Source organism: Lemur catta, chromosome 11, assembly GCF_020740605.2.
Source record: "Lemur catta isolate mLemCat1 chromosome 11, mLemCat1.pri, whole genome shotgun sequence".
NCBI lineage: Eukaryota > Metazoa > Chordata > Mammalia > Primates > Lemuridae > Lemur > Lemur catta.
The window spans coordinates 78387837-78406784 of record NC_059138.1 but is presented as its reverse complement, the minus strand read 5'-3'; the positions used below and the strand labels follow the sequence as shown (position 1 = coordinate 78406784).

Below are 18948 nucleotides of genomic sequence, written 5' to 3'. Positions count from 1 at the left end.
TACATCTGCTAAAATATAAATTAAAATTTTCAAGATTCTCACAGATGGTTTAAATGACCATCCAATCAAACACAAATAAAGTCAATCACAAATAAAGAATATAACATGAATATGAAATCCAACAATATATTTACAATGCCATTACAGAAGTCCATCAGAGTATGCTCTTCTAGCATAAATGTGGCAAAAAGAGATAAAGATACATGATCTAACCAAATAGCAAAAAAACACTCAACATGTAAATGACATGAAGAGTATTAAATGAAAAGAAAAACTGAGTGGATGGCTAAATATACAATATTAGTATTTCCAGTTACTCTTGCTTATAATAATTTCAATAAATACTAGTATGGAGTAATATCTTCTTTTGGTCTATAGAAAAGCATAATAGCCAAAATTGTGCAACCATAACCTTACAAACTGATTTAACAACTTTATGGTGTATTTTTAAGCATTTTGTCCACTTTCTATTACTCTTTTCTCTATTTTAAATTTATTTTCAACCAGTATGACTACTTTTCCTTGAAAATATATGAAATAATTACTTAATTTAACACATTCGCAGTCTCTACAACCATGCATTCAATAGCATAAGTAAGGTGTAATAATGCCTATGGTTATCAAGATGTTCAATTAATGATGAATGATCCAGAGATCCAAATAGTTATCACTTTTTTATTTCACAATTCAAAATTAAAATAACATTGAAGATCTCAATGTTCTTTTCAGAAATATCCAACCAAAAGGTCTATCATTACATAATCCTTTGTGGAAGTTGTTCTTTCTTTATGAAGCAAGCTTTATCAAAGCCATTTAAACATAAAAATGTTTATATAACCCCAACTTTTAAAAATACAGTAAATGGTTAGCATGATTACTTCTGACTGAAAACAAATTTTTAAAACAGTTTAAAGATAAATAATTTATAAAGTAGAAGAAATAGATTATTTAAATTTACTTAAGTTATAATATTATACCATATCAGAGCATATAGAGTTGCCAATGAATAAACCAGAAAATTCACTTAGACAAAAAAAAACTACAATTATGAAAAACATTGCCAAATAAGCAATATGGTCATAAATGGGGGCGGGGAGATGAATAAGGTACTTTTTAAACTTTTAAAACTAAGAAAACTATACAGAAATGTTTAAAAACACAAATATAATATTGCTGAAATATGCTAGTATCAGCTACGCTATGTTTCAAAGTTTCTTTAAAAAAAAGCAATAACTACTAATTCTTATTTTCTATCAATCAGTTGATTGTCATACTGTTACCATGAAGAATTTACTACACAGGGGGAAAAAACTATCAAATTAGACTCAAGCAAGTTGATATTGACAATAATTGAATCTCATCTGGCCTTAAGACAGCCTTTTAAAATCTAAAAAAGTTTCCTGGAAAAAAAACTGACCAAGTTTTAACAGATCTGTTCTTAAATATTTTAACATATAAGACACCAAAGAGTTTTTAGTCACTAAAACAGTGTCTAAAACTCTGAATATTCCCTTAATGTTAGAGTAATCCATAATATTCTTTTTTACTAATTCCGACTATCCTGTAGTTCAAATAAATGAAATATGACTAGATAATATTCTTCTAATGGGAGTAAAAATATATCAGATCTGCTGTTAACTAAAAAGAGGAAACTGAACATTACATATGGAAATCAGCTAAATAGACTTATCACTACTCATAACACATTAAATTAGAACATATAATTTTATTTAACAGTAAAAAAGAACATTTTTTCATTCAATTATATTTTACAATATGTTTTCCCATCTTAAACACACAAGCTTTAAACTCATAACTCCAATAACTTAAAGGAATGATTAGGCTTGTAAATTTGTGAACAAGTGTATGTTTACCTGTTGGTCTTGAGTAAGAAACAACAGCATTTCCTTCCAGTTCAGTTGGTATATAACTTCTTTTCAGATAAACAGAAAAGCCTACTGTTCTAGTCATCTCCGGTGCTATAAGCAATGTAAAAGTAATATAAATTACATAATTTGGGACAACTGTCATTAACAACAGTTAAAATGTATTAAGACCTACTATATGCCAGGTACTATAATAAGCAGCTTACATGGAGTAACTCATTTAATCTACACAACAAATCTACAAGGTAAGTCCTATTATTGTCCCCATTTTTACACAAAAGGAAACTGGAATACAGAGAGATTAAGAAACTTGCCCAATGTCACACAGCTAATATCAGAGGTAGGAACTCTGATAACTCCAGAACAAGGTACAAAGTATCTAGCATTCTTTGCCACTGCTTCTCTCTACTCAGATGAACAGGTGGCATGAGCAGGAAAAAAAGGTGTACAAAAGAGCAAAAGAATTTGAGAGGAAAATAGCCTGTTATCATGGCTAGAATACAGACTTCAGGGGAAAATGGACGAGGGAGATTGGATATAGATGTAACTATAATGGCTTACTAGATTATACATGTACTTAGTAGACTGCGTATGTACTTGGCCTCCAACCTGTGTTAGAAAGCCATAAGAGATTTTTAACTGGAAAAATAAATTGTTCAGAATGTGTTTTAGAAAGATAAATTGGAAGTATTGTAAAAAAAAAAAATAGAAAAGAAAATTAGAATCCAATGGCTGCGTATCACCTACAAGATTACTTCACTCAATCATTTTTTTTCACTCATTCTATGAATATTTATTGAGTTCCTATTAACTGTCAGGCTTTCACCCAAGGGTAAGAGGCAAAAGAGAGATATTTTTGACTCATGAATAAGAGACAGGAGCCTGAACTGAAGAGCTGTAGTAAACACAAAAAAAAAAAAAAAAAAGGGAAAGACTTGAAAGATACTTCAAAGATCATTTAAACAAGACTAATGACAAATTAGATATAAGTGGTTGAGGGTGAGAAATTCTATACAAAGAAATCGTACTAAAGGTTGCCATTTAGGACATGTCTACTATTTTAGGCATTATTATAGATATCTTAAAGCCTCAAAACAACCCTGTAAGACAAATAATCTCCCTTTTGCAGATTAAAATAACTGAGGCTCCAAGAGATTATTAAAGTAGCTTGCCCAAGGTTACACATGAAGTGAGTGTCAGAGCTAAGATTCAAACTTAGGCCAAACTCCAAAGCCAATATTCTTTCTTTAAACATTACTGATTCCATAAACAGGTCACTAGAGAAACATCAATAAAAAAAGCCTTCCCAATTTTAGTATTTAAAAACAATCACAGTCCAACTTTAAAAATCTGTAATCCTAAAAAATTAATTCAACTCAATAATTATTGACTTAAAAGCCCATGCTTGTTGCTTAGAGGGAAAATATAAGCAAACCAACACAACCATTGGTTTGGGGATGATCCCAGTCTCACTATTCAGACAAGAAATAACAGCCATGAAATAAACACACTAATATTTAAAAAAAAAAAAAAAAGTTTCACACCATGGTAGACTTCAAGCCAAAACAAAAAACTTACTCATAAATTCAAAGGTGAACTGATCACAAGTCAGTACTAATGGTGGTTGCACATAGATTGATAACTTGACTTTCTGCAATACCACTCGATTCTGCAGTGTGATCTAAGGAAACAGAAATTGGTATTAATAGAAAATTACATTTTATCCAAATTGATAGATTAGCACTACTTAAAAATCACTAGCAAATAATTAGGAAACATTAGCTGAGAAAAAATAAGTAGTCACAAAACATAAGTAGTAAATTAAAATAATCTACTAAGTAGAAACTGGACAAAGGAGTTGAATAGTCTTTTCTCAAAAGAAGATAGATATAAAGATGGGCAATATGTAACATGCAAAGATGCTCAAGATCTTTAGTCATTAAGGGATATAAACTAAAAACCGCAATGAGCTACTACTACATACTCACTAAAATGGTTATAATCAAAAGGACAGATAATTGGTGTTGCTATACACTGCTAGTGGGAATGTAAAATGATACAGATACTTTTAAAATGCTTGGCAGTTTCTTAAAAAGTTATACACAAATGTACCATATATCTCCACAATCCCATACCAAGAGAAATGAAAACATGTCTACCCAAAACTTGCAAATGTTCATAGCAGAATTATTTACAATAGTTAAAAAAAAGTCAATCCAAATGCCCACCATGATGAATATGTAAACAAAATGTGATGTAGTCATATAATACAACATTATTCAGCAATAAAAAGAAATGAACTATTGACACATTCTACAACCTGGGTGAACCTTGAAAACATTATGCTAAGCCATTCACAAAAAACCACATATTATATTATTCCACTTATATGAAATGTACAAAATAGGCAAAACTACAGAGAAATAAAGTAGATTAGTGGTTGCTTACAGATGGGGGCATAGGGAAGAACACCTAATGGGTATGACATTTCTTTTAGAGGGACAAAATGTTCTAAAATTAGATTACAGTGATGGTTGCACAATTCTGCAAATTTACTAAAGATCATTGAATTGTACACTTTCAATGAATGAATTGTATGGTATGTGAACTATACCTCAATAAAGCTGTTTAAAAATGTTCTATCAAAAGAAAAGAAAAATCTTCCCTCATGGCTACTAAATAACTATATCATGAAATGTTATATGTGTTCATTCTTCCTTTCATGTATAGTTATAGCATCATGAATTATTTATCTTAACAGTATCAGTATATTCCCTTTTAAATAAGTTAATTATTCTCCAAAGATTTCCTTACTAGGTGGATATATACTAGTTTAGATACATATCAAAGCACTGCATTTTCTTCCATGGTTTAACACAAAAATATATAACTAATTCTAGAAAATATGAAAGAATAGCTAATATTGACTACTAAATTTCTAACTTCCAAACTGGTGCTCTTGCTTAGTGATGCTAAGAAAACATTTCTACCCCATTAAGATTCAATAACTAAGAACTCTTGAGTAACAGTTTACTTGGGAAATAGAGTGGGTAGAGAAAGCCAAGACTTCTCTCATTCCTCCCTGATGAGAACTGTCTGTAGAAACCACCAGGCCCAAGGTTCTTCACTGGGCCACAGTGCTAAGAAGCATCATCTTCAGGCTATCAAAGAAAAGGCTTAAAGATCTGGCTTCCATTGTATATGCTTTCTCTTTGGATTTGGTCTCCTAAAATTTCCAACCTCTTTGAATAATCTCCTTTAGATGACTTCATCACACACGGCTGGTGTGATAAACCAGACAGCACAGCTACCTGCCTGGTACGGTTACTTGACCAAGTGAGTGAGAATCTCTGGGGGTTGACCTGAGTATTAGTATTTCTTTAGAGCTTCCCGGGTGACTCCTATATACCACCAGGAATTACTGGTTGAGAACCACAATTCTATATGGTACTTTTGCTATGGAGTACTTCAGTCTAGTTACTAGACTCTATTAAATGAGACAGACACATACTATTAACTGACACAATTCAAGGACATTCTTACTCTTAAGAAAAGTAGTTTTATATTTTCTCTTAAGTAAAAAGCATGTATCATTTCTTATTTAATTATATATATATATTATGTATATAAAAAACATACAAGAACACACAATTGGCCTGCAAATATTATATACATGTAATTAGATTCAGTAAATGTTTTGTATTAATTTTAAGTGATGTGAGCATTAAAAGTACCACTTAAAAGTAAGTTAAACATAAAAAATTTGACTGGTAAAGGAAAATTTTTAAACAAACAGCTATTGATGCAAATAAATACAATAAACACAATGAACAAAGAATCCTCAATTTTTACTTTGTAAACCCTGGAAATACATGAGGAGTCACCATGCTACAAACAAAACTTCCTCAATGATGTCTGACCATTATAAACACAATACCTTTTTAGTAAAACCCTCATGGTAATTATGGCAAGAAAAAACTATATGAGTGCCACAGACAACTGTCTTTCAAATAGCTAGTCCACTAAATAAGCAGGACACAATTTAAGAATTTTACTATTAACAATAATATAATGCTAGGCTGTACATATATTTTAAGATAAAATTAATAATATTAATGACAATAACCGTTAGCATCTTTCTATATTCATGCAACCATGCTAATAAATTACTTATGTGCATTATCTCACTCTTCACAACAGTGTGAAACACGCATTATCATACACTATTTTACAGAAAAAAGAAAATTGTAGCTCAGAGAGGCTAAGTAATTTAATTTACCCAAGGCCACTCTGACTATAAGTGGAACTGTTGTCTGCCAGAATCCAGGGGCCATGTCTTTAACCAACTACGGTTAAGTCCCAAAATAACTTTGCAAATAAAAAAGTATCCCCATTTTACAGTTCAGAAAATAGAGCTTCAGAGAAGGTAAATAACATGCCTAAGACCATCAACCCAACTAGAGAGTTGAAAACTGTAGCAGGAAAAGTCTCACGAGAGCTCAGTTTTAAAAGTGAAAATGCAAATTCCTTAAAGCAGTAACAAGCCATTTGAAAAGAGCAGTCTGACTCTTCCTGACATAATGATGTCTACTTAGACAACAATCACAAAACTTTACATGGTTACAAAGGGTTTGCATTTGGTTTAGATGCATGATCATGATGGCTCTCACACACAGATTTACTGAAGCTCAACAATGAGCTAGGCACTTTCAAAATGCGAATCAAGGAGATGTGTGACGAAAATAACTACAGTAACAAAGAATAGTTGTGTTTGAGCCAAAAAAAGAGTTAAAGACTTGGCTAGATCATAAACCAGATATTTTAAGAGGAAAATAATTATAGAATATTAAGGAGAAAATATAAAACATTAATATGAGAATTTTCCATGCTATTTTCTGCTTCTAATGAAATGAAATATAATCCTTAGGAAATTTAATACCAAATTTTTATCCTAGATATACAAATATGACTCCAAAGGCCAGGTATGAACAACCACTCTGCCTAGTTGCCTGGAGTAGATGGTCACGCGTAATGCACACATATTCAAGGTAGCCACATCTTCATTCACTTGGAACGGATGGAAAAATTTTCTCAATTAACAGGATTTATTATGATGGAAACTTGCATGGTTATATATCTTGGCTGCTGTTGTTATAAAAGGCCATAAGGAGAGATTTATAGTAGAAATTTGTATAGAAACTGTCAGACAGGATCAGGAAGTCATTGTGTCTGCTGTGTGAGTCCAGTCAATTTTGTGCAACCCTATGTGTTACATTCCTCCTCATGCTTTTACAATGGCAATGAGAAAGAGAGTTGTGACTTCAGTATTCTCAAATACAGTAAATTCCTTGAATAATAGAGAATTTTCCAATAGTGTCATGCTATCATTTTAAGGTGGCTATTATACAAGAAAGCCTAACTGCATGAGAGGGAAAGGTGTGTTTACTTATAGCAATAAATCCTGGTTGGTTGGGGGCGAAATTAGCCATGAGCAATGTTATCTGGTTGAGGTACAAGATCTCTTTCTGCAATTTACAGTGTGTTTCTGAATTATTATGTGTATGTGTCTGAACATTATCAGTAGACGGATGTAAAAGAGGTTTCCCTACACAAGGGCATAGATCATTCCTGGAACTCTGTAGGTATTTTTTTTCCTAAAGTGTTTGATTTCTTGCCACTAATGCTTTTCCAGATTCAGAAGTATTAATGAGATAGAGCCTTTGATTGGACAGGGGGAAGGGAGACTGGGGAAAGACCACCCTTGTTTCCAGTGGCAAGAATCCAAAAAAATTAGCTTAGGAAACCGTTATAAGACTGGGCTCCCTTCAACTTTGACCAAAGATCTCCACACTTGGGCCACCCGCTGGGTCCAGTGTAAGCGAACACAATTGGTAAAGCCTGGTGCCCTGTCAAGCTCCTCCAAGGACAGCAACCCATAATCTAAGAAAATATAAAGACCCGTCCAAGTTTTGACTAAGTGAATCGCCAAAATCCACAACTTTCCCTGGCTTCCAAGGTCTGGGCAATGATAAATATTTTCAGCTTAATAATGTGCTGACTGATTACCACATTTTAATCTAAATGCCTTAAGAGGGTTCTACTTTTGAGTTCTAGTTCTAAAATTCTACAACGACAAGACTAAAATTCTTAACCAAAACCACATCCTTTAGAGTCTATTTTTCCAAGACTATCAATTTGTCACTACTCTACTTTGTGGCTTCTTCATTTAATATTTTCTTGCTATAAATACAGCCATTTAAAGCTAATGTTATGGCAGGTAGATGGCTGGGAATTCTTTTCAAACACACATCTAATCACACACAGAAGAAAGATATTAGCATTCCTCTGCTTCCCTAATGTCATTTCACAGTGTGCTAAGTATGATGCAGTAATCAACTGATTGGTCATATTATGAATGGTGATGACACAATTCCTTTAGCAGATTTAAAATGTTAATTTTATTTCTAAAAAAAAGCTTGGATCATACTATTATGCACTTAAATGATGGTAGGAATAAGTCATAATATCATTTGTATTATTTACATATTGCTATAAATGCAATTATCAGTTTTATAATTACAGGTAACAATGAAGGTTTTCTATTCACTACTCAAAGCTGAGGAAAATCTATAAATGCCAAGTCTTTTTTTTTTTATTTCAGCTTATTATGGGAGTACAAAAGTTCAGGTTATATATATTGTCCATGTCCCGCCCATCCCCCCGAGTCAGAGCTTCAAGCGTGTCCATTCCCCAGACAGTGCGCCTGGCACTCACTATGTAGTCATACCTCCATCCCCTCCCACCACTCCCACCTCCCCGAGTCAGCACCTTCTAGCATGATCATTCCCCAGACGGTGCGCAACGCACTCATCATGTAGGCATACACCCATCCCCTCCCCCCCACCGCCCACTTCAGTCTGATATCCAATTGGTATCATTCCCCAATGTGCATTTAGGTGATGATCAGGGAAAACAATTTTCTGGTGAGTACATGTGATGCTTGTTTTTCCATTCTTGGGATACTTCACTTAATATAATGGGTTCCAACTCTCTCCAGGAGAACCAAAGAGATGTCGTATCACCGTTATTTCTTATAACTGAGTAATACTCCATGGTATACATATACCACAATTTACTAATCCATTCGTGAACTGATGGGCATTTGGGTTGTTTCCACACCTTTGCAATTGTGAATTGTTAAATGCCAAATCTTTATTTTACATTTCTATAAGCTACCTACAAGGTAATAATGACAGATGTCATGAAATATGTAATATTGTTTGCACATTACCAGCTAAAACCTGGTACAATACCTTCACTGTGATGGAAGGGACAAGGTCAGTTCCCACTTCAACATCAGTGGCTTGCTGTAAACACAGAAGTGAGAAGGCAGGAAAGAATGATTTTAATATTACACAGCAATGACTGAACACAATGGATGCAATATATACTTCCCACTGCCCAAATAGGGAACTAACTATAAGGGATGTATCATTCTAATGACAGATTAAAAGAGTCAATGTGGCTTTTTGGATGTCTTCATCAGGAAATTCAAAGCTAATATTCAAAAGCCCCAAAATGGAACCCCCAAAAGGGAAAGGAAAGGTCACACACTTTATCAAGCCACTCAATTTCCAAACTCACTTAAATGTTGAAAGTATTAATTCTATTAATTTGTTCTTTATATTATATAGAAGGCTTCCTTGTATTTCCCAGATAAACATGCCATTCAAAAGCCCTAAAAAGTTCCCTGTAATTTCAACTTGCCAAAAGTATATTCTATTCTGATTAACAACAGTATCTAAGACATGTAACTAATGATAGAGAGATTAAGTGGCCTTATACCTAGAAAATAAAAGTGGAAGTATATATTTTTGGTACCAGTACATATCATAAACTAATTCAGTAGGTACTCTTTAAGCATCAGCTTGGGTTACCTGGTCCTACCTCTTAAAGAATGCATAGTATAATATAATAAATTAAACATTTCCTTATAACTTATAACTCATTCTTTAGAGTGGTACACTGAAAGGAAAAAATGCTCCCTCTATGTTAGAATAAGACAAAGAGGTAACATATTTTCAAATAATACCCATATGAATTCCTGGGGAACAATTAAAATTATAATGTCTCTATCCAACCAATGAATATGATCCATAGTGTTTATTTATTTGAAATTTTTTGAACTAAGAAGAACTAAGCTACTTCTAAGCAATGGAGATCACTATGATACAATGGGCATGAGCAGAACTAAGAGTTGAGAGATTCATATTCTATTTATGCCTCCATAGGAAACCACATTTGAACTTATGATCCAGCTTCTCAATCAGGAAGATAGGCTAGCAATGCTTATCTTCTCTATAAAAGACTCCATTCTAATTTAAATTATATTACTTTTTTTGCAATGTGTGCTTTCATAATAATGATTCAAAATAAAATATTAATCCAGGCTTTTTGCTCTAGCTAAAATCCAGGAAATGTTTTACATTTAGCTGTCCACAAATCTAGAAGAGAAATCAACACCTCCTGTTTCCTGCTCTTTTCAATCTATGCTCAAACACCTAGATACTTCAAGGACAGCAATCATTTAGGAACATAAAATGTTGTCTTTTTATAGCCAGAGAGAAATAGCTATAAGAAGACATCATGGCACCATAGCCACATAAATTGTTGGGCTAATGTTTTCCAGTGGGATGAATATGATACTCTCAAGAAATCTCTTAAGAAGGAAAAAAAAAAAAATAGTAACACAGGGAAAATAAAGCTGGAAAGAGACACCTAGTTAGAGGAAATAACACTCAGGATTACCAATAGAGAAATATACATTACAATATAGTGCTACCACATAAGACTTTTTCCTACAAAGACCAAAAGTACCTAAAGAACAGAAAGGGAATTCCTCATTCCAAATAGCCTATGTTTAAGAGAATGTAGAAAAAAATTATATAAGTTGCCCAAAGGAGCAAAGAGTCATTTCCACAGCAGGAAAATGTGTATACATTTGTCAGCTAACTAAGCAGAAATGTTCCACTCAGACTACACCATTCAGTTAGAGTGAAAAATGGTGTGTGCTGAATGGCCAATGTTTAAAACAGTACCTCCACTATGTGACTGCTGGGTGAATGTTTCTTTCATATATAGTCCAACATTTTTATGTGTACCCAATTTACTATACTATAGCAATGTTAACATGATTTTTATCACAATCTAGATTGGCTTTTTATATGAAGATTAATCTTTGAAAACTCATGACAACTACTTATTATATTATGCTCTGATATCTAAATATCAAAGACATTTCCCAGGCAGTTTTATATTATATAAATTCCAAATATGGCAAAATGAGTGAATCCAACAACTTTCAAAAATTGATCAACTTTTGGTAGAATCACAGATAAACTTAATAGATTTTGCCCAAACTGCAGGCAGTGAGACATAATCAATCATACCCTAACAAGTGTTTACAGAAGACTAAACAATGAGGTGGAGTAATACAACCAAGAACAGTCCCCCTTTCATCCTTTCTGTTTCTCAGTTGTATTCATTCATTCATAGACCAAATATATATTGAGCAGGTACTATTTGGCAGGTACTAAGTATACAGCAGTGAACAAGACAACCAGTGAAATGTAGGTGGTGGTGGTGATGATGATGATAACAATTATCACATTAATTTAACAAAGTAGATTCTATTATTATTCCCATCTTGCAAATGAGAACATTGAGACCAAGAAAATATAGTATCTTGCCTTGGGTCACCCATACAGAAGTAGGGGAAAAAATAATTCCTGGACCAACTATCTTAAACTACCCCACCACCACTACCATCATAACAAATACTGTAAATCACCAAACTCTGAGGTAGGCCACTCACAAACATTATCTCATTGAACCTTCAATAAAACTCTGGTGCAGTCAGTATTATTCAGTGACTAGTAATATCTCAACACTATGGTACTGAGAAAGTTAAAAAAAATAAAAATGACAGGATCAGAACAAGAGCAATAACCCCTTCTACTGCTCTCCCTCCCCTCAACCCCACTTCCTTTTTAAACAGAAACCCTGCTTAAGAAGCAACTTGCTGGCACTAAGAGGCTAGAAATATTTTTATCTAGACAGTAACAAGGCCTAAAATTTGTCATTTCCCCTGAAGTTTCTACTTGGAGGAACGGAATCTAAGCCAACATATTTTGATCCCAATTCATCAGAATCTATTACTGTTATAAACCTCTTTAAAATCTGCAAATACACCTACAGACACTGCATCAAAGTTAGGAGAAACCATAGCAGAAACTTTCAAGTCATCTTCTCTCTCAGTCATGGGCCAAACACCTGTGATTTAAAAAAAAAATAATTAATCATAAAGTAAAACCCACTATATAGTTTCTTTAAAGGTTTATCTATATGATATATCAAAAAACAACCCCATAAATATATTCACAGTTGAAAAAATATATTACAGCATTAAATGCTTAATGTTAATTCTTTCCCTCTATAATAATGGAAAGAAAAATTGTCTGTTTCTCCAAAGATATTAGCTAAGACGTGAGCCATTGACTAACCAGTACTGGGAATTTCAAAGCTCTCTCCTTAACTACTAGTGGAGGCCCAAATTAGTACAACCCTTCTGAAGGTTAAGTTGGATATAACTATCAAAATGTAAAATGTACATATCTTGTGACTTAAATTCTACTCCCCAAAATTTATCCAATACCCATACACATGCCCAATGAGGTTCTCCGCTGTTAGTAGTAATTTTTTTAAAAATGAAAACAACTTAAATATCTATATATCCATTAATAGGGAAATAGTTAAATAAATTATGGTATATCTATACTATGCAATGGCCCAAAGCCACAAATAAGAATGCTATCTTTATATACTGATATGAAAATAACTGCAAGATATATCTATTCATTAAATAAAGCAAGATGAGGCCGGGCGCGGTGGCTCACGCCTGTAATCCTAGCCCTCTGGGAGGCCGAGGCGGGTGGATCGTTCAAGGTCAGGAGTTCGAGACCAGCCTGAGTGAGACCCCGTGTCTACTAAAAATAGAGAGAAATTATCTGGCCAACTAAAAATATATATAGCAAAAAAAAAAAAAAATTAGCCGGGCATGGTGGCACATGCCTGTAGTCCCAGCTACTCGGGAGGCTGAGGCAGTAGGATCGCTTAAGCCCAGGAGTTTGAGGTTGCTGTGAGCTAGGCTGACACCACGGCACTCACTCTAGCCTGGGCAACAAAGTGAGGCTCTGTCTCAAAAAAAAAAAAAAAAAAAAAAAGCAAGATGAAGTACAATGTGTCTAATATGCACATATTTGGATAAAATAATTATATAAACATGAATACACACTAGAAGAATACACAAGAACTCTTGATAAGGATTGCCTTTAAGGACTAGAACCAGAATCTTGGCTTGAAGGGAGGTTCACTTTTTATTGTTTACTGTTTTAGTACTGTTTGAATTATTTTTACCACATTCATGTTATTTTCAGTTTTAAACATGTCTACATTGCATAAGGAGATATTATGAACAAGTGAAGTAAGAAACATAAAAAACATTTATGTACACACATACACACATAAAAAGAGACGTGTGTGTGCATAAAAATAGATTATTGGCTGCCCACCGAACGAACATCTATTCTTTACTCCTCCCTCTTTGCAGCAGAGCCCTAATTTTGTTGAAGTATCCCTTTCATCTTAGACAAGATCACCCCTCCCAGGCCCCAGGGTCAAATCCCATCATGGTGATTCTGTTCCACTAACCATTTGTTGTTTTAGGCATGAACATGGGACTTAATCCTGGCAGATGGGAGGTAAGGAAAGTTAGGAGTGGGGTGTGCTGGCATGCGCTTCTGGGAAAGCTGTTCCTCCCTAATAAGAGGGGAGACTCAGCAGAAATAGCCCTATTCTTCCCTGAAAATCATATCTGTACATAATGCCTGGAGCTGCTAAGATCATCCTGTGACCCTGAGGGGAAACATCCTCCACACACTGAGGCTGGCTGACTGACAATATACAAAGCACTTGGATGATGTCACATGAATCAGCTGTCTCACAATAATAAGAATTGCCTATAATTGCCATCAGGCATTCCCACCATACTGCAAGATTTGAAATGGGCATTTCCATAACTCTGTGAGAGTACAAAAGACTGTTCATTACCCATCCAATAACCTTCTTCAATTCTTCTTTACTTAAAGCCCAATTTTATTCTAAGCAACAGAGCACTCAGCTAAAACACTTAATTTCCCAGCCTGTTTTGCAGCTTGGAATGGCTAGTTAGATGTAAGTACAAGCTACTCAGGGTGTGGCTTCCAGGAAAGCTCCTTATGGGGGCTGACTCAGCTGCAGATGTGAGGGCAGGAGTTCCAAAAGCCATCCTGGACTAATAGATGACCCTGGAATAGAAGGAATGGAAGTCCCTGATGACTGTGGAACTGCCAAGCCAACCCTGGACTCCCCATCATTGGGCTTCTTTCACAAGAGAAAGAAATAAACCTGTACCTTGTTTAAGCCACCTTATTTGGATATTCTGTTATATGCAGCCAGGCATAACCCTCAATGAAAAAGCTCGCCCAATACAAATATTTCTAGTACTTAGTGGTATCATCAACTTAGTTATCCGAGACACATTTCAAATCGGGTGCAGACTTTCATTTCATCCCCACATCTTACTACTCTCTGTCCCTTCCTGAAGACACAGTTGTGTGGACTCCTATCTCAGTGTTGCACCCAGTCCTTCATACCCATCCCAGCTAGAGAACATGATCAACTGTCTAAATCATAAGATACCCCATCTTTGAAAGTTCCTACCAGTAGATGTTATTGACTACTGGTAAAAAAGTGCTAGCCAAGATTCACATTAATGAGTTGAGTATGAAAAGCTTCAGAATCCATGAGCCCTACAGAAATTATTACTATGATTTCATGCTTACAACAAGCATTCCTCATATAACTTACACATATAAAATCAGCTTCAAAAACACTTTTATTACAGTAGATAATATACACCATGTGTACAACAAAATGTACTCTTTAAATTGACTTTAAATTTTGCTACAACTCCTCCTTTGAAAAAAATTTGTAAAAGCTTTAAGTACTGAACATAACCCATAAGTCCGTGAACTTTTTCTGCAAGTTAAAATACGTGATATTTAAATGAATAATGTCATCAAAAAGTTCAGAGTTTTAACTTCTCATAATCTTCCATAATAAAATAATTTGGTGCTTTTATATAATTACAGGTATTTTAATAAACAAACATGCAATGGTTTTATAAGGGTATAGGATCCTTTTTTTCCATATCTATATCTAGAACTAAAATATTTTAAAAGCCTCTCTTTTTAAAAAGTGTCTCTTTGTTTCTTTCTCAGGAATAAAACCAAAAGATGATGTCATAGAAGAGGAAAGGAACTTCAAACATTAACTTAAATTTGAGGTTATATAAATAATGAACTTTGCACCCAAATCTGTGGGTACATCCCTAGCTTAATTAGCAGTTATTTCAAGATACACCAAAGGATTGAGGTAATAATAATTTATAAAACAGCCTAAGACTTCTCACCCAAGGGCATCACTGTGGCCGCCACGAAATAACTTTTAGCTGTAAGGGATTTTCTGAGAAATTTCATACACAATTAATGTTAATTGAAATATCAATTAGCACATTGCTTATGGAAAGGGAAAAATCTTACACAAAATTTGGAGAGAAAGCCACATTATTTAATGGAGTCTGCAAATTTCATGTTTAATATATATGCCACTCTTCCCCACTTATATTTTCAAATGACAAAATGAGACTTATAATTCCATTAATCCCAAAAATACTAGTATAAGAAATTGAAAATAATTGTATTGCAATGTAATACATTGAATTTTAACCATTCTCTATTTGGCATGAGGGTGCTAACAACAAATAGGTTTTTAAGTAATTGGAGGTAATTAAAGGACCTGAATTTCACTGGTTTACTTTCAAAGCTTTCTAAAAGAATGTGTGAAGCCAAATCATAATAACTTTATTTTAATATTCATATTTTTAAAATATATTATCTCAATTCCTCAGAACCAGAGGAATACAATCTTGGTAACATAGACTCAAAAGTACATAAATCTAGTAAAATGATTGGATCAGGATTAAGATGGGCTCTGTTGTTTTGGTTGGCTTTTGATACTCTGTTTCTTTTATTATTCCTACTTGTTTTAACATTTCTTTTATGTGAAAATATTCCATATTTTTTCCCATTAAAAAAATACTTTTACCTGACCCTGAAAAGGGAACTCAAAGTAATGCTTTTCACATGTCCAACTCAAACTGCAGGATTGGTGTTTTGTTTCTCCTTTTAATTTACAATAAAATTATACCCTTGTGAGTCTCAAAGTAAGATAATATTGAGTTATTCAAAACTCAAGGAACTGAAAATATCATCAACCTCTGAGTCACTAGAAATCAGCATACCGCAAGCTACACACCATTTGGACGGCTAATTAACTACAAACATAAATTATATCACTAAACTGCAAATGACTACATTTTTAGTAACAAAATGGTAACTCATGTACTGCTTTGGTTTCTTTTAAAAGAAGCAACTGAAATTTTTTCAAGAATATTTGAAGTTAATAAATGACTATTCTAAATTTTAATGTTCTTTTCAAGGCTTAAAACTACTACCCAAAGATGTACTTCTTCCTTTTTTAAGGTTAAAAAAAAAAAAACTAGATAGCACTGCCCCTGAAACACATTAACAGAAGCATTATCTTAAATAAAACTTACTTTTCATAAGCTATAACATACAAAGTAAGCACAAAGACCTTGTGTGCTAAAGAATGACATGTTTTACAAATATGATTTTCATTAAGCCTGGAGGAGAAAATTTATAAAACAAAATATTCATATACAAGATAATGTAAATTTTACAATGAATACTAAAATTAAATAACAAAAAGCTGCAAATGAGATACCTTGTGATTTGTTAACTTCTTTGATGATTTTCTGAAGTTCTTTCAATTCTGTATCAAGTTCATCATAGTTTAGTTCTCTAGATTCAACTTTTGGAGCTTGGAACAAAGAAGGGTCTGTCCCCAGGTATGAACACTGCAGGTGACCATCATCACTCAGAGTGACTATTGCTCCCTTTAAATCACTACAATAAGGAAGAGAAAATGACATAATTTAAAATTTCAGGAGATTTAGTCTTGAACAATTACACTTTTACTCAATTCAGCTTCAACATACCATTAAGAAAATGACTATAGAATATCTCTACCTCCAAAGTTTTACTTCAAAGACTTGATTTACATGTTTCAAACATGATTTATATTTATGGAAGTATTCCTAATATTAAGATTCATCACAGGAGGGGGAAAAACTTAGTTATTATAATAGCTACCATTTTGGGGGGCCTAACTGCATGGTAAATCCTTCTCTAAGAGCTTTTCAATTACTGTTTTTAATCCTCACTCCAGCTACCAGTGGGTGGATTCGTAATAAGCATGCGAACAACACTCATGGGAGTAAAATGGATGGAGAGATGGAGCTGGGCTGCTGGCTTGACAAAGACTACAGATGAGGCACAGGAGTGAGAACAGGAGGACCCAAGAGACAGAACGGCGAAGAAGGTTGGTTGGGGAGGCCATCAGAGGCCTTGAAGAAAAATGTGCTCCATGCTCTTTTCTCATCCTTTTCCCTCTCTCTACCCTTGGGACTCACATTTGCCCTCTTTCCCCAGGTCCATCCATCATGGCTTCCCTCACACACCCTCCTGACTCAAGCAGCCCTCTGGTTTGTTCGTTCTCTCTCTTCACTCTATTCCTAGATAGAAGTAGCCCACTGTTCCACTTAGTAGCTTTTTCTCTATCACTCTTCTGGTCCCGATTATTTCTTTGGCTCCCCATCCTTTCACTGTTCCTCCTCTATTAGGTTCCCTTGTATCTGTTTTACTCTAGAAATTAGCCATAATATATAAATTATGGATAATTTTAGCGTGTCATTTTAAAAAACAAAACTTGTAAGTTTTTCTGAATGTGCTATAAAAAGTAGCTGAGATGAATACTGTTTTTGTTTCCTCCCTAACTTTCCCAGAAGAAAAAAATTCAACATTGTCATAGTCACTCTGACTTGATACATAATGGATACGCTTGTTTGATTTTTGTTATGTTTTCTATAGTAACATTTGATTTTTCTTAAAAAATGTATTTCCAACCCTGTTCTAGGGATTAGATATTAATCAAAAATAATTTAAAAATTATGAGAGAAAACAAGATGAGAAAAATATTACTACTCATCTGAATAAGAGAAAAGGAGATAAAGTATTTAGCAGATAAGGCGTGTACCACTTTAGGCTTATTCAGAATGAATAGGAATTTTTAAAACTCCCTAACTCTGGGCCATGGCAAGTAGTCATTTTATTAATCTAAAAGCTCAACTTGGTTAAGAATAGATACTACCATTGCTCAATCCTTCCCATAAGGTGGCCACCAGTACCCACTTCACCATCTGCCTTAAACAACTTTCCTATACACACCTCCTCCAGGGCTCAGGTACAGTCAGTGCCACATAACCCTGAGGTATGGCTTCAGAGAAATAAAAAAATAAGCTGATAACACTGATTCAACAGCTAAAGAAATAGATTAGGAGTCAGAGGACTTAAGTTCTAGCTCTGACTTTGCTCCTGTAGAGCTGAGAGAACTTGGAGAAGTCTTCCTAAATGTTCTTTACCTCTAAAATGAAAAAGTAAAACTATATAATCCTCAAAAGTCTTTAAGTTTTATTAACTGGTTCTTTCATCTACCTCAGAAAATAAATACTCCCAAAATGAAACTATTTTTCCTAAAACAAAGTGTAAAAGGCAACCCCATGGTACTTCTGGGCTTGAACCTTTCTTTGCAGACAACTGAAGCCACCTAGTGGTCAAGGAAATCCCAACTTCCAGCTCTGACAAGTCCATTTCAAGAGGGCAAACCTTCCCTCCCTTCTGAGTTGTGAGTACAGTCTGCTCCCCAGTTCTACCTAGTCTAGCAACCGTATGAGTTCTCAGGAAACTCTAGGACACTAAGGGGT

At 34.1% G+C, this 18948-nt stretch overlaps 1 protein-coding gene across 2 annotated transcripts in view; it reads right to left on the bottom strand.

Moving 5' to 3' along the window:
- The window catches only part of BBS9 (Bardet-Biedl syndrome 9), a 405454-nt gene that overhangs the window by 219488 nt on the left and 167018 nt on the right, over positions 1 to 18948 (bottom strand). For both annotated transcript variants that reach the window (XM_045564593.1, XM_045564594.1), the window contains exons 10-14: positions 16851 to 17032; positions 12142 to 12218; positions 9200 to 9253; positions 3465 to 3567; positions 1875 to 1979 (exon numbers count right to left, since the gene is read on the bottom strand). In XM_045564593.1, the coding sequence (XP_045420549.1) occupies positions 1875 to 1979; positions 3465 to 3567; positions 9200 to 9253; positions 12142 to 12218; positions 16851 to 17032 (521 nt within the window). The remainder of the gene's footprint in view (positions 1 to 1874; positions 1980 to 3464; positions 3568 to 9199; positions 9254 to 12141; positions 12219 to 16850; positions 17033 to 18948) is intronic.